The 14186-nt window shown below is 36.4% G+C and overlaps 3 protein-coding genes across 4 annotated transcripts; 1 reads left to right on the top strand and 2 right to left on the bottom strand.

Moving 5' to 3' along the window:
- Positions 1-930: 930 nt before the first annotated feature.
- RTFL6 (ROTUNDIFOLIA like 6) lies at positions 931-1746 on the bottom strand. Its single transcript, XM_021419203.1, has one exon. The coding sequence runs from the start codon at positions 1318-1320 to the stop codon at positions 1120-1122; it is 201 nt and encodes a 66-aa protein (XP_021274878.1). The 5' UTR covers positions 1321-1746; the 3' UTR covers positions 931-1119.
- Positions 1747-6643: 4897 nt separating this feature from the next.
- Positions 6644-13228, top strand: LOC110408817 (serine/threonine-protein kinase STY8). 2 transcript variants are annotated; one of them, XM_021417918.2, is made up of 16 exons: positions 6644-7069; positions 7496-7610; positions 7815-7894; positions 8009-8128; positions 8337-8391; positions 8678-8788; positions 8879-8929; positions 9459-9634; positions 9725-9832; positions 10897-10970; positions 11365-11540; positions 11777-11872; positions 12215-12295; positions 12439-12492; positions 12578-12712; positions 12780-13228. In XM_021417918.2, exons 1-16 carry the CDS (start codon positions 6870-6872, stop codon positions 12858-12860), a joined length of 1713 nt encoding a protein of 570 aa, XP_021273593.1. In that variant the 5' UTR covers positions 6644-6869; the 3' UTR covers positions 12861-13228. The 2 variants fall into 2 exon arrangements, with proteins under 2 accessions (XP_021273593.1, XP_021273594.1); XM_021417919.2 differs by having other exon boundaries at positions 6938-7069; positions 7476-7610.
- Positions 13229-13381: 153 nt separating this feature from the next.
- IQD20 (IQ-domain 20) lies at positions 13382-14180 on the bottom strand. The gene is made up of 2 exons (XM_021417921.1): positions 13772-14180; positions 13382-13673 (listed from the first exon to the last, which is right to left on the bottom strand). The coding sequence occupies exons 1-2, from the start codon at positions 14006-14008 to the stop codon at positions 13500-13502; spliced, it is 411 nt and encodes a 136-aa protein (XP_021273596.1). The 5' UTR covers positions 14009-14180; the 3' UTR covers positions 13382-13499.
- Between the last annotated feature and the right edge of the window lie 6 nt (positions 14181-14186).

Here is a 14186-nt window from a genome sequence, read left to right as displayed (position 1 = left end):
TTCGAGAAATAATTAATTAGAGATAAATAACCTTTATGTTCGCCGGTAACAAAGGTTGGTAATCCATATGCGCCTGCTGATGCTGATCAAAGGTCATAGGAATAACTAGAGCAAGACCTTGTTTTCGATTTAGAGTGTTTGATGCAACCAATCGGTGCAGCTAGCAATTTGAAAGCAACCGCTTTGGTGTATCTTCACGACCAAACAAAACAAATTCTTTTCTTTGGGTTGCGATAAAAATGATAGCCAGGTTCGCACCAGCAAAATCCTGAGGCTGATGTCGGATGCCTTTCAATCGGTCGTTTGGACACTGTGCATATATTCAAAAACATACAAGGTTCTTCAAGAATGTTTCATGGTTGGATTTTCCAAGCAAGAAACAAAGAGTTAACCAACTTAGAAACTAGACAGGCAAAGTGGCTTTCTGGTGCCTGTTGGATGGTCACAGGTTTTGCATGCAGGACGAATTTGACAGTAAAGTGAAGCGGCGAGGCGACCCGAAAGAGTATAGGCTCTGATAATATATAGAAGGGCAACAAATAACATGATCAAAGGTTGTTTGTCGAGAAACTAAAGTATAAACTGCATGCACATGGCTGTCATTATCTGATACGTGAAGCTACCCTGGTTTTGTCAATATTTTAGTATTCATTAGTTCTACTTTAAGTTCTGACAAGAAGAACAAACCACTATCACCACAAAACAGTGCTGTCTTTACCTTGATTCTGGTATTATCCTAAAACTGGCCATTAATACTACCAAAAACGAGTTTAATACATAAAGCATGTCATGTTTTAAAGATTCAGTACACAACTCTAACCATTATGTCATGTTTTAAAGATTCAGTACACAACTCTAACCATTAATCTTTCTTTAACCTTTCCTTTTGATTTGGCTTAACTCTGAATCCGGAAGACTGTCTCTGGCTCTTGCATACATATCATTGAATTATCATACAGCATAAAAACACTAGATAAAGGAAAAGGGAAAGGGAGTTGTGGTGCTGATCGAAAGTTTCGAAATTCTTTACATTTCAATTTGAACGTCCAGAAAAATTTAACAAGGTAATGAACCAGAAGAAGAAGAGGAAAGAGAAAGACATAGAGAAAACGAAAATCATCAAGATTTGCCATATTTATGCCAGCAAAGAAGCATGACAAGACACCTCCTGGCGATGTAGAACCTGGAACGCTGCTCCTTCACCATGGCCAGACACCCCCGCATCCTCTCCGACTCTGAGGAAACCACTCTGCAGCTGCAATCATTCCAATTCTCCCTCCCTGTCGCTGCCGCCCGAGATGCGCATTGACCCATTTCCATCCACCAATAATTATCGTTAACATCAAATTCTTCTTTTTAAGTTTCAAAAAAGGATTCAATTTATTAATCTCTTAATCACAACTCAAAAGATTTAATTAAAGAATAATCATACCCCAACCCTCAACAAACACATACGCACAAAAGGAAAAAGAAACAGACATTTATTTCTTAGATGTCTTTTACGCCAACTACTCCCTGTCGGCTGTCTGCATGTCTAAGTTTCCATAGATGCCAAATCCCGGATGTTTTCACCGTGCGATTTTCCTTGTGTTTTTTTCCCTTGGCAATTTGTCACCACCGGGGGCTCTGATCAGATCGCGACCGTTCATGCACATTTGTACGGCCTTGTTTCGGGCTTTTAATGGCTTCCGCGAGAGACGTTTCCCTTATGCTGTAAATGGCGGTTTTTTTTGGGTTTGGTATACCTTTTTTTACTCCAAATTACTTCTTTTTTTTCTGTGCTAATTATGGAATGCAACCTCGGACCATATAAGCTGGAAATTAATAATTTCGGGGCCCTTTTTTGAGTTGGATGAAACTAATAAATATATATATATATATAGTACAATTGGATTGATGTGATATTCACTTTGATTATTGATATATTCTAGTTTTTTTTTTTTACACCTAATCAACAAAATATATACTCTTTCCAGTATCTTTTCTTTGTTCATCTTTCGGTTTTGAGATATCCTGAAATCAAAGGGGTTTTTTTTTTTTTAAAAAAAAAAGGTAATACTTCTCCTACTTATTCTATATTATAAATATATTTTTCGTTATTTTTTATTTTTATATTTAAAAAATTGAACATCTATGTTATAAAAAAATCAAATTTTAATATAAAATTTATCAAAATTAAAGATTTTATTTTAATTTTCGTGACGATTAAAGTAATATGTACAAACATCTTTGATATTTCTGAGAGGTGGAATGGCCGCAAAAGAAAAAGTTGTTGATTTGTAACAGATAAACAAACTAATATAAAGTTCTGAGTCTTTTTTTTTTTATTTTGTAGGTAGATTTTAATTATTTTTTTTCTTGTTGGCATAAAAGATTTGATGAATGGGTACTGGGGTGGGGAATATTAGAGTGGGGTCATTGCTTGACTATCAAAGGATTCAACACACAGCTTGCATCTCTTCATCTTTGGTAGTTCTGCTACTATTATGTATCAAATGTTTAATTAATCATGATCATCAATTAATTTGATGGCTTTTCTGTTTGATCAATCGATAAGGTTGGATTCTTTTCATATCCTCTTCTACGCGTTCAAGGGGTCTGACTCGATTCCACCTCTTTGTCGTGTGCATGCAGCATGCCCCCTAACCCTTTAAATGTTGACTGTTTAATATTTATATAAAGTGAAAAATATGAAGAAATGCCTTCACTGTGGCATATGAAACAAATTCTTTCATTTACTGTCTTGTTTTTGCTTTATCTCACCATATTCAAAGTTTATTTTGAAACATCTTAAGAATATATAAAAGGCCGATTTTTTTTTTTTACAGTTTTATTTTTTGCTGATTTGTCTTGGTAAAGTCAAAACAGTTTAATTAATTTTTACCATGGAAATAAATAAAGCCAAATTGGATTCAACACTTTCGATTTCTTAAAATAGTCTGACTGGGGGTACCCTTTCCTATTAATGTTGCGGCCTGTCCGCCCAGAGAGAGATTCCCTCATTTAATGGTGGTGGTCTTTCTGGTTCGGTAAATGCAGAGAGTATCACGATCGTGGCATGGCCCGATCCCCCCCTCTCTCTCTCTCTCTTTGGGGGAGGTACCACCTTTGAATTCCTGCTTTAACTATGAGCACCCATCGCCACCAGCTCCAAGGACAGTTTCACCCCTCGAATATATGAAGAACCTGATACAGCATGTAGGGGTTTACGAGTCATCATGCTACGGGAGCATGATACAAACCTGTAAAGAACAGACTAGTTAAAAACACACACTAGGACATCACACCAAAAATGACTCTTAATTAAAAGATGATATCAATGCTCTTGCCAACAAGTCCTCTACCTACTATACATAAGATTAAAGACTTAAATCAGTGTAATGTATTTTGTTGTAATCATTTCTACTGAGAATTGAATATCAGACAAATTGAGATTTATACCACTTTTATCTTAAATTTGTCCTCATTAAAGATAAGTACGAATATATAAATTATAATTTTTTAAAAATAGAGGAAAAAGTTGGAAAAACCTGAGTGTACCTGTATTAGATTTATATCCATATCTAACACAATCTAATTTGGGTAACACAGGTAGATCCTTTATCACAAGAACAAAGACCTTGTGCTGGTATTTGTTTGGATTACTGAAACAAAAGGTCAGTTTTGGAAGAGGGGTGCCCATGGAAAGAAGAAAAAGTCTATAAAATTTTCAAGGCAGGCCTTCATGATTCAGAGAAAAAGAAAGAGGGAAAAACATGGATGGAACTATGGGAGGGAGAATAATGGACTTAAATGCACTGGCCCAACTTTCTGCTTTGGTAGTAGCGGTTTTAAATGCTCATGCAGACCCTCTGGCTCTCTTAAATCCCCACCCAGACATTCTTACATCTCCTCACAAAAAAACTTCCCCTTCAAATTTCTTCTCTCCCTCCCTCTTTCTCTCTCTCTTCGTTTATTTTGCTCTTCTCTAACCCATCTGTCCTCCCGATATTCTTCAGTCTTTTCTGTTTGATCCTGAAACGATGCATGATTCTTCATTCCTGATTGTTTCTTAAGGGATCTTGTTGGACACAAGAAACTACATGAAATGGTAACTGTGATATTGGCCTGGTTCACTCAGACATTAAATGACAGCACTTTCTGAAGAGTAAAGCATTTTGCTGGTTTTGGTTTGATTGAGCCGTGCCAATATCTTAGAACTCTTTCATATCTCCAAGCTTTCGTGCTTCTAAAAGCCAAGGATAGAGCACCAAGGTTTGTTTTCGTCCATGAACTGATTTTCTAGCGTGTAACTGTTGCTTTGCCTTGTAGGTTTATTGGTTTTACAGGAAGAAGTTTATAGTAATATTCATGCTTTTACCTCATGCACTGAGGAGGGTTTCTCACAAAACATGAAATGGAAACAGAAACAAACACCAGGAAAATATCGGATAAAAAACTATGGATGCAGCTCCACCGATCTCTGCTGCTGCAGCTGATTTGGGACTTCGGGAGCATTAGGTTTATTAATGTTACATCCTATCAAAAAACTTTATCGATTCATCGTTTGTCGCAAAATATGGTTTTTCCTTAATCGAGTAAGATTAGCACTGTTTTCTTTCCAAGGTTTATACTTCATTAATGTAGTTTGTATGGCTTGGGAGGGAGTTAAAACGGGTTGTTCGAAGAGATTTAGAAACTAGGAAGGAGTTGAAAGTCACGTCACCCATGTTTTCAAACCTTTATTGCATAGCCAATGCCCCAGGAAAAGAGAGAAAGGCAGATGGTGGGGGCCGGGGGCCTACCCTGCAGCCTCGAGGGTGTCCATAATAACTATAACTGCAACCTGTTTCTCAATTAATAGCTGCGTATATGCAAAATGAATGGAAAAAACCATGAGATCTGCAGGATTTGTTGTTTAGTCTATATCTGTTTAAAACCAAACCAAACCAAAAAAAAAAAGACAAAAGGGGAAAGGAAAATGAAAGGCATCAGTAGCTAACTCGAGAAACTGGGAAAAGAAAACAAATTGGAATACCAAATTTTTACTTTAAGCTCATTAGAAAGGAAATCTATGAATTTTGAGCATCATTATGTTGATTTCTCTTGCATATGTTTCTCATGAATTACCCTTTTTTTAAGTCATCCCTTTCTCCAAAAACATAGAAGAATTGAGCAGATATGTAATCCTGGTCCTGGAGCCTTCCCTGGGCAGCAATCTTCCGTTTCATTTTCCTGCATGGTTTGATCATTCAGTATCATCGATCATCCATCTTGGCCAGCCAGACTCAAGAAGACATTTCTGCTGAGGGATTCAAGCAAGGTCAAGGTCTTGGGCTTATTCCCCCCGTACATACAAGCAGAGAGCAGTGATGTAACAGAAACTACATTCAATTCTATTAGGATGATATTTTTTCCAAGATCAAGTTTGACACTGACAGGTTTCTCGGAGGAGGGAAAAACAGTATGAAAGATATGGACGAGGACACCCAAATTTTTGTACAAAAACCTCATACGAAAAATTTTCACATGGGTGAATAGTTTTCACATTTATGTTCTCATCCGCTCTCATTAATGCATCCAAGACGACGGATTCAGTTCAAACTTATATCTATCTATATATATATATATATATATACACACATATATAACTTCAATCTTCAATTTTCCAACTGCCTAAAACTATAAAACGACTTCATTTGCCAGCTTTCAACTGTCATCACTTGCCACCTCGGCTTATCAGTCCATGTGGATTCCATGTCATCATTTCAGATTAAGTCAAAAACAGTGTAATTTTAGTGGATGGATGAGTCCACTGGCCTTGGATTTGTATTTCATTTGAAGTCATAAAATTTCATGATTAACCATCATCTTATTATTATCCAAACAATTATTTTTCATCTTTTATCCTACTTATATAAGCATTTATTAATTAAACAAATCTTCAACTTTGCTTAAAAATTAACCCGTCATCTGATTTAATCTCAATTGATATTTTCTGTTTACGTAACATATATATGACATAGATGACTAATGTGATCATATAAAGATTGACATAATTAAATGCACTAATTATATTATATGTCACATGAATAAAAAGTTATCATTTATCATTAAATTTGATTACCATTAATTTGTTTTTACTAAGAAAGAAAAGCTAAAGCATCTATGATTAAAAAAAAAACATAGAGAACGTAATTACCTAATAACCTTATTATATAAAAATTTAATAGTAATATCAATTAGTATTTTTTATCTATATAATATATGACACGAGCAATTGACGTGATTATATAACTAAATACACTGACTATGTCAATTACCTTCATCATATATATGTCACGTGAATTAAAAATGTTATTAATATTTAATTGATTACGGTTCATTTTTTGATAAAATGACAAATTATTTGCATACAAATTAAGGGTTTAATTAAAAAATCATAATTTAAGGGCGTCGTTTTGCTGCGTAAGCCTTTTATTTTTCGACACTTGACCCATTCATCTGATGGGCCCAATCCCAGCCAAGAATTTCAGTAGGATCCTTAAATAAAAAAAAAAAGAAAAATTATCCAATCAAGAAACGTATAAGATTACCTGGGCATCTGGTGACCCACAACCTGGTGGTCCGAATTCTGACGTGGAGACTTCTGAATGAACACAGAACACATTCAGTACCCGCCTCGGCACACGTCGATACCACAGCATCTACTTGGAGCTTTTGTCTCATCTCTATTTCTTTTTTCCAGTTTAATCAAATATAACACAAAGCTTGTTTGTTTCTCTTTCATTTCGATTTCGAACTTTTAATGAATCTCTGAGTCTTCTCCCTCGATTTCTCTGTCAAATCTGTTTTTGATTACTGGAAGTGGTTGTTGTGAGTAGACTCAAATGGCGATTGAAGAGGACACTGAGAGCTGCGGGAGTATAGCTGTGGACTCGCTGGCGCATGCGAATCCTCGGCATCAAAGGCAAAAGCTGGATGTTTACAACGAGGTGCTTAAGCGAATCCAGGAGTCTAAGTACGAGGAAGCTAATCTGCCTGGCTTCGATGATCAGCTCTGGCTTCATTTCAATCGGCTACCTGCCCGGTATCAAGTCTAACCCTAGATTTCTGCTTTTGTTCGATTCTGTACCTTTTCTTTTTAAAACTTTCTAAAATGATTGTTTGGTGTGAAGGACAACTTTGAGATAAGATTCATGAATCTTACAATTGGTGTGAGATTCATAGTTATCATCCCTTTTTTTAAAAAAAAAAGAAAACAAAATTCATTTTTTCCGTTAAAACAAACAAGAAAAATAAAAAGTTCAAATCAAATCAGCGAAGTAGCCGTGTCAAGCTGATATTTTTGTTTGTCTTTTCTCATATTTTTCATTATCGTTTCACACTGGTCTACTTTAGGAAGTTCGAAACTATTACTATTTCCTTTTTCTTTTAGAAAATTTGATGCTTGAGCTTAAACTGAATTATGAGTTCTTCTGTCTCGATGTTTTGAGATTTCTGTTACTGCTGATAGATACGCGTTAGATGTGAATGTGGAGCGGGCAGAAGATGTGCTAACTCATAAAAGGTTACTGCATTTGGCAGAAGACCTCGCCCATCGTCCTGCTTTTGAAGTTCGTATTGTGCAGGTATACATGTCTGCATGCTTTTCCAATTTGATCTTTATACTTCAATAAGAACAGATTTCTATTTGCTAGTTCTCTTTGACTGTGGATTACCTTCTTTCCATCTTGAAATCCTGGAGACATTGAATGTAGCTTAGCTGTGACATGATTAGTATTGACTGATGAATGTCAAATTGGCTTTTTGTGTGATTCTGGCATCATCTGTAGGTCTATCCTGTCTCCACTGCACATTCTGATTCTTCTATGAAAGAAGACGCACAAAGTGCTTATCATTCACATAGACAGGGGTAAGGCTCTTTGCAGTTGCTTCTATATTCCTCATATGTACTTGTCAATTTTCCATGGATTCTTCATGTGTTTTTCTTTTGGGTTCATGCTGTTCCTTGTCTGTCTTTCTTCAGTGTCCATCCACCTCCTACCTTTGGTTCATCACCTAATCTTGAGGCTATTGCTCTTCAAGCAAGTAGATATCATGTTGAAGATGGAGACAGTGCTGTGAATTCCACATCACACCTTTTCCGGTAAGGACTTTGATGAGTTGAGCACTATCTCTTCTTAGTCTTATGGTGCAAAATGGCTTTCTTTGTTCTTATCTGGTTATTATGTGGCTCTGGAGCCCCTTATTTATTTGCTTGCTGTCTTTTAAAGAAGTCTGATCCAATGCTTTTTGTTAATCGCTGTGCAACTTGATATGACATAAATGTTATTATGTGATGTGGAATCTTGTAGGCCTATGCATGAGATCACCTTTTCAACAGTTGACAGGCCAAAACTTCTTAGTCAGGTAGTTGAATGCCTTCTCTTTGCCTGCTTTCATGAAATGTGCCATTTTGTGTTCTCAATTTATTTCTGATAGATTTTGGCATCCTTTTTTGTTTCTTAGCATGACCAATGGTGTAGGTTGATTGCTGATGCAGTACAGCTGTCTTGATAATGTTAATCACTAAATTTCACATCAAAAGAAAAGATAAAATGTGACTATGTTCTTGTTGTGGAAAGATCCCATCTGGAATGCTTTTGTCCAACTTTCTCTTGCAATGAATGATAGATATTTATGATAATTTTGGCAGCTGACTTCTTTTCTTGCGGAGATTGGATTGAACATTCAAGAAGCTCATGCTTTTTCCACTGTTGATGGGTACTCTTTGGATGTTTTTGTTGTTGATGGTTGGCCTTTAGAGGTATGCTTCTATATTTCCTCACACCAATAATTGGGTCAAATGCTTGGTCCTATGGCTAGAAAACACTGATTGCACTCATTAATCTTTTAGGAAACTGAGGAGCTCAAAAATGCTTTGGAGAAGGAAATATTAAAGTCTAAGGTACCTTTTCCTCAGTGTTACTCACGTTTCACTACTTCTGTTTTGATGCTCATAAATGAATCATATATACCTTTTCCTAGTACTGCTGAATCAAGCCATATGAATGCCGCAGATGATGCCAAATATGGCTAGTAGTTTCCCTTTTTTTGGCATAAAAATTAATTTGTTTCTATATCATTTCTGTATTTATGAGCTGTGAGTTTGATTGAAAGTATTAATGCTTAACCTTTTTGATGAGAAATAAACTAAAGAATATTCAGTTGAAGCTCTGACTCTCACTCGTAGTTCAAAAGATTAATGCAAAATATAACTTCTCAAAGGGGAAAAACTTAATTTTGGTTTTCACTTTTCAGCTGTAAGTTCCTAGCTTTAGAATTGTCCTCCAAACAGATGCATACAGGCTGCTTTTCAGCAGATCAACCTAACTTTCTCTACTTGATGACTTCTAAAATCATGGTAGCAATCATGTTTATTATGGATTGCTAGAGGTAACCAATTTTTCTGCTTCCATCTGATGGTTTATCTGTAGGAGCAATGTTATTCTAGAAAGGGTTCAATATCTGCTATGACTGAGCATATCAAAGAAGGGGTCATTTCCTTACCTGATTGTGTTGAAATCCCTACTGATGGAACTGATGTATGGGAAATTGATACCAGGCAGCTCAAATTTGAAAACAAGATTGCATCTGGATCCTATGGTGATCTGTAAGTATTGTTATTTTCAAGCCTGCTTCTTTCTCTTTTTGTTTTGGGAGAGTACAAATTCTAACTCATCATCTCATTTACCATCTTCAGATACAGAGGCACATATTGTAGTCAAGAAGTGGCCATTAAAGTCCTCAAGCCTGAGTGTGTTACGGAAGAAATGCTGAGAGAGTTTTCTCAGGAAGTCTATATAATGAGGTTTGTTGGAGTGCTAGTATATGCTACCTGTTGTGAAGGGAACCTATCACCTCTCCGATAAGCATTCTCCATGCTTTTGGATTTTATTGATTCTCCTGTAATTAGATGTTTATTATTCAATAAAAGGGGAGAAAGACAAACTTGGCCAAATTTAATTGCCTGACAGGCCTCAGTGCACACTTACATTCAGTGTTATAACAGAGACCTGAATAGATTTTAAGTTATGGATTGGGGAAGGAGGAAATCATCATCTTGAAGTCTCCTAGGAGTTTTTGGAGTTACCATGCTAATGCAAATTCTGTACAAGAGACTTTATCTTGAGTTCTTGATATTTGTCTAGGAGAATTTATTGATTTATCCACCTTCCCTTGTTATATCCAGGGATTTGGAGGCGATGTTTGGCTTCCTGGAGGGTATAGTCTTCCATTCATAGTTTCTCTAGTAAGATGAGATCGTTCAAATGTCATGTTTATTTTCTTGGCCATCCAACTTATTGGGCGCAATTTTACTTTTTTGAATGTTTGCCTCCCTTCTTCACATGCCTCTCCAAACACACATTCTCCAACCCTCTCTTCGTATCCCTCTCCCTTATTCTTAAAGATTGGACAGTTAGCATTGAAAGGAGGGTTGGAAAGTTTCAAAGCTCTGAAATAGGCCATATTTGTCTTACAGTCTGCACAATATCTATTTTCCATGCACATTGGCAAATCAGTTCTCTCAGAAAACAGTTTCCATTTATTTTATTTTTGGTTTTGATTGGTAGTTCTGATGAAGTCTGAATTCTAGCATTTTCCTAGTATCCTCCTGTAGAACTAAAACTGATGCCGTTTTTCAGTCTATATAAATGTTGGTATTGAAAATTACTGGAAAACTATGGCAGGATTCATGCAGAAATCTCATTGTTTTGCACATATTATTGTTGTATAAGATTTTCTCGAGTTATTGAATGTATTAATGTGTTAATCTATAGTTGGTTCCTGGGAGGGTGGGACTAATTGTTACTCATCTTCAAGGCTGACTTCCATGCAGTGGAATATCAACCTTATTTTTCTTTGTGTTTGCAGGAAAATTCGGCATAAGAATGTTGTTCAATTCATAGGCGCATGTACAAGAGCTCCAAACCTGTGCATTGTGACTGGTATAATATAATGAAGTTTTCCAGCTATTCTTTACTATGTTTTATAATTTTTTCTTTAATGCATAAAATTTTGAAACTTTTGCTTTAAGAATGGTACTGCTGTTAAGTGTTGCTGTTTTTCATCTTTACCAGATATAATCTATAATTATGTTGCTAGAAGGGAACAATTCTGGCTTTGGAGTGCAAACTGAGAGATTGACACAAAACCTACCATTACGAATTTAGTGTCTGTGAATTCCCATCTGTATACCAAAATTTAAATTGTCGGATGTGTATGCCTTTTCATCCCTTTTAATTCTTTGATGATAAACTCTGCGACTTTATTAAGAAACAGAAACTTTTCATCCTCTTTACAGATAGTCAAGTTTTGACAGTGATATTTGTGCTTTTTCAGAGTTCATGGCTGGTGGTAGTATATATGATTATCTGCATAAGAAAAGGGGAGTTTTTAAGTTGCCATCTCTACTCAAGGTAGCAATTGATGTTTCCAAGGGAATGAACTATTTGCATCAAAATAACATCATCCACAGGGACCTGAAAACTGCCAATCTTCTGATGGATGAAAATCAAGTAAGATGATTATGTTTTTTTTTTTGGTTAATCAAGTCAATGATTCATTAATTCTCTATTAATAGCTGTGGTCCTTTTTTTTTTTCCATATGAATTTTGAATTCTAAGTGGATGGTGATTTGACTTCATGTTGGCATTGGAAATGCATGTGTGTTTTTGAATTATAGTATGTTGTAAATTGCATAATAGTTTAATTTTTGATATTTTTCCTAAAATTGTTGGTCCTTCCTTGACAGGTTGTTAAAGTTGCTGATTTTGGAGTTGCTAGAGTGCAGGCTCAGTCAGGAGTAATGACAGCTGAAACTGGTACATACCGCTGGATGGCTCCTGAGGTATGTGTTTTTCTTGGACATTGTGATTCGCCTCTGTATTCTTTACATGATAGTAATTAACTACTCAGATAACCTTGCAATATAAGTTTCTCTTTTATGTTGCTTCGTGATCATCAAAACATGTGATTATGGTAATCAAGCTCTCTAATTTCCATGTCAAGACTAGAGTATCATTTTTCAATTGTTCCCCCATGATATATAATCAACTTTCAGCTGATAAGTCTTTGTTTTGTCATTTGATCACTTGTGCCTTAATCTTTTCTCCAATGGAAACAAATATGAATTGAATTCAAGAAAAGGTTTATAATCTAATATTTCTTTCACCAATCTTAATTAATGTAGGTTATTGAGCACAAACCATATGATCACAAGGCAGATGTTTTTAGCTTTGCGATAGCTCTCTGGGAGCTACTGACAGGAGAAGTAAGACTCACTGTTTTAAGAGGAACAAGTTTGGTTTGGTTGTGCGCCGTTGTCTGTGGCTAACTTTTCTTTCATTTACAAGTATGGTAGTTTGGGATAAATATGTTTCTATGACTAATGTACTCTTTCATTCAAAATGCCAGCTGCCATATGCTTTCTTAACTCCTTTACAAGCAGCAGTAGGTGTGGTGCAAAAGGTATTTGTATTTCTGTATGACTATGAAACTATGAGTTTTTCTTTTTGTGCTAATTAGCGGAACTTGTTTATAACAATCTTTTCAGGGTCTACGCCCTACAATCCCAAAGAATACTCACCCAAGATTAAGAGAACTGCTTGAGAGATGCTGGCAGCAGGATCCAACTCAAAGACCTACCTTCTCTGAAATTATAGATATTCTTCAACAAATAGCTAAAGAGGTACAGTACCTATAGGACTTGCTTTTTGTCCTATTAATCAATTTTAAACATGAAACTTTTGAAACAGGTTGCAGATGAGGGGGGAGATTGCCGCAAGAGCAAGTCATCTGGCGGTTTTTTCTCAGCTATGATAAGGGGACACCATTGAGCCCAGTAGAAAAGATGCTGCTGCTAACAACATGTATGATCTGACTGCATTGTACGTTTCTTATCATATGCTTTTTGCATTGTACAGCATTATGCATGATGAGCAATTCAGTACAGCGGTGTGCATTGAGAGAGCGATATTTCAGTTTTAGCACTCATTACCCTTGTCCCTAAGCCGTCTTAAGTTACAATTTCTCTCCTCTTTCTCCTCTTAGCGCTAATGTTTTATACTAGTACTTGCCTGTTCATTTTTTTTTGCCTTATTGCAATCTGAATCATGACTTGTCTGCTGTAATAACTTCGAATGGGCTTGTTATATAAAGAGTGAGAAGTGAATGATTGGTGAAAAAAAAAAAGGAAAACCTCACCTGATCGTCCATGCCATTTCCTATTGTCTGCGCTTTAGTTTGGTCACCGGTTTTATTTTCCAGTTTTTTAGATCAAGAACCTTGTGCCCGATAAAGAAGGGAAAACATGGGCAGGCAGGGCAAAAATAAATAAATAGAAGATAAAGGCCAAGGATTAAATAGAATCTAACTCCTTAATCAAGACTCAGCATGTTTCTCATGTTGGTTACAATTTTGAGATGACAGAGTAAAGCAATTATTCTGTATTGGAAACTTTGCTCGATGATCGCTGGTTAGCTGTCATGGCTATACTTGCTGAGGAGTTGGCGGGCACGAACCCTGACCTGTAACCGAACGAGTGCATGCATGCACTGCAGTGCTATTCGTGCTTGTTTCCTTACATACACCCCTCGGGCCACAGCTTGCAGCTTAACCAGGCTTCTCAATGCTTTGTATGCTCGTCTTGCCTATCAAAACCAGAAAAACGAGTGAAACTATCAGTTTAACTCAGCTCCAAGAAGAGAAATCTTTGGAAGAGAAGTGTTATTAGGTGGGATGTAATTACAAGGTGACCCCTGAAAATGGCTTGGATTTTGATTGCCGCGATGTAGTCCCTGGTTAAATGTTTTCTTCTTCGGAAGGAAGATGGCGATGAATCTGATGAGTTGTTGTGGAAGTCTCTACCTTCTCCAATGATTGACTGGGCGCTGAGACTTGGGCTGTGGAGAATGATGATCTCTCCTTGAGATGATTTGATGAACTTCTTTCGGACTGTGTTGAACCAGTTTCTAGCAGTGCCCATGGTCGCAAGTACGTTGTTTTGTTTTTTCGCTTTGAGCTATGTTTTTGATCTGATTATTGTCCCTTTCGCTGTGACACCCAAGGAAGAGGTCTCTTTAAAGGAAGGAATTGTGCCGTGCGCACCATATTTTCAGACAAAATTACAGGTTTTTTTTTTTTTTTGCCCTTTTATTGCCTAA

The sequence above is a fragment of the Theobroma umbraticum genome, unplaced genomic scaffold (assembly GCF_002168275.2).
Source record: "Theobroma umbraticum cultivar Fairchild unplaced genomic scaffold, ASM216827v3 scaffold_44.0, whole genome shotgun sequence".
NCBI classification, from domain to species: Eukaryota; Viridiplantae; Streptophyta; class Magnoliopsida; order Malvales; family Malvaceae; genus Theobroma; species Theobroma umbraticum.
The sequence above is the reverse complement of the archived record's forward strand: the minus strand, read 5'-3'. Positions and strand labels throughout refer to the sequence as shown.

Excerpts from the sequence above, each read along its gene's own strand:
- RTFL6 (XM_021419203.1), bottom strand. The coding sequence starts at position 1,320 with ATGGAAATGGGTCAATGCGCATCTCGGGCGGCAGCGACAGGGAGGGAG.
- LOC110408817 (XM_021417918.2), top strand. The coding sequence starts at position 6,870 with ATGGCGATTGAAGAGGACACTGAGAGCTGCGGGAGTATAGCTGTGGAC. Across the intron at positions 8,129-8,336 it reads TCCACATCACACCTTTTCCG|GCCTATGCATGAGATCACCT; the intron begins GTAAGGACTTTG and ends GGAATCTTGTAG. Across the intron at positions 8,930-9,458 it reads AGGAAATATTAAAGTCTAAG|GAGCAATGTTATTCTAGAAA; the intron begins GTACCTTTTCCT and ends GTTTATCTGTAG.
- IQD20 (XM_021417921.1), bottom strand. The coding sequence starts at position 14,008 with ATGGGCACTGCTAGAAACTGGTTCAACACAGTCCGAAAGAAGTTCATC. Across the intron at positions 13,674-13,771 it reads CCATTTTCAGGGGTCACCTT|GCAAGACGAGCATACAAAGC; the intron begins GTAATTACATCC and ends TGGTTTTGATAG.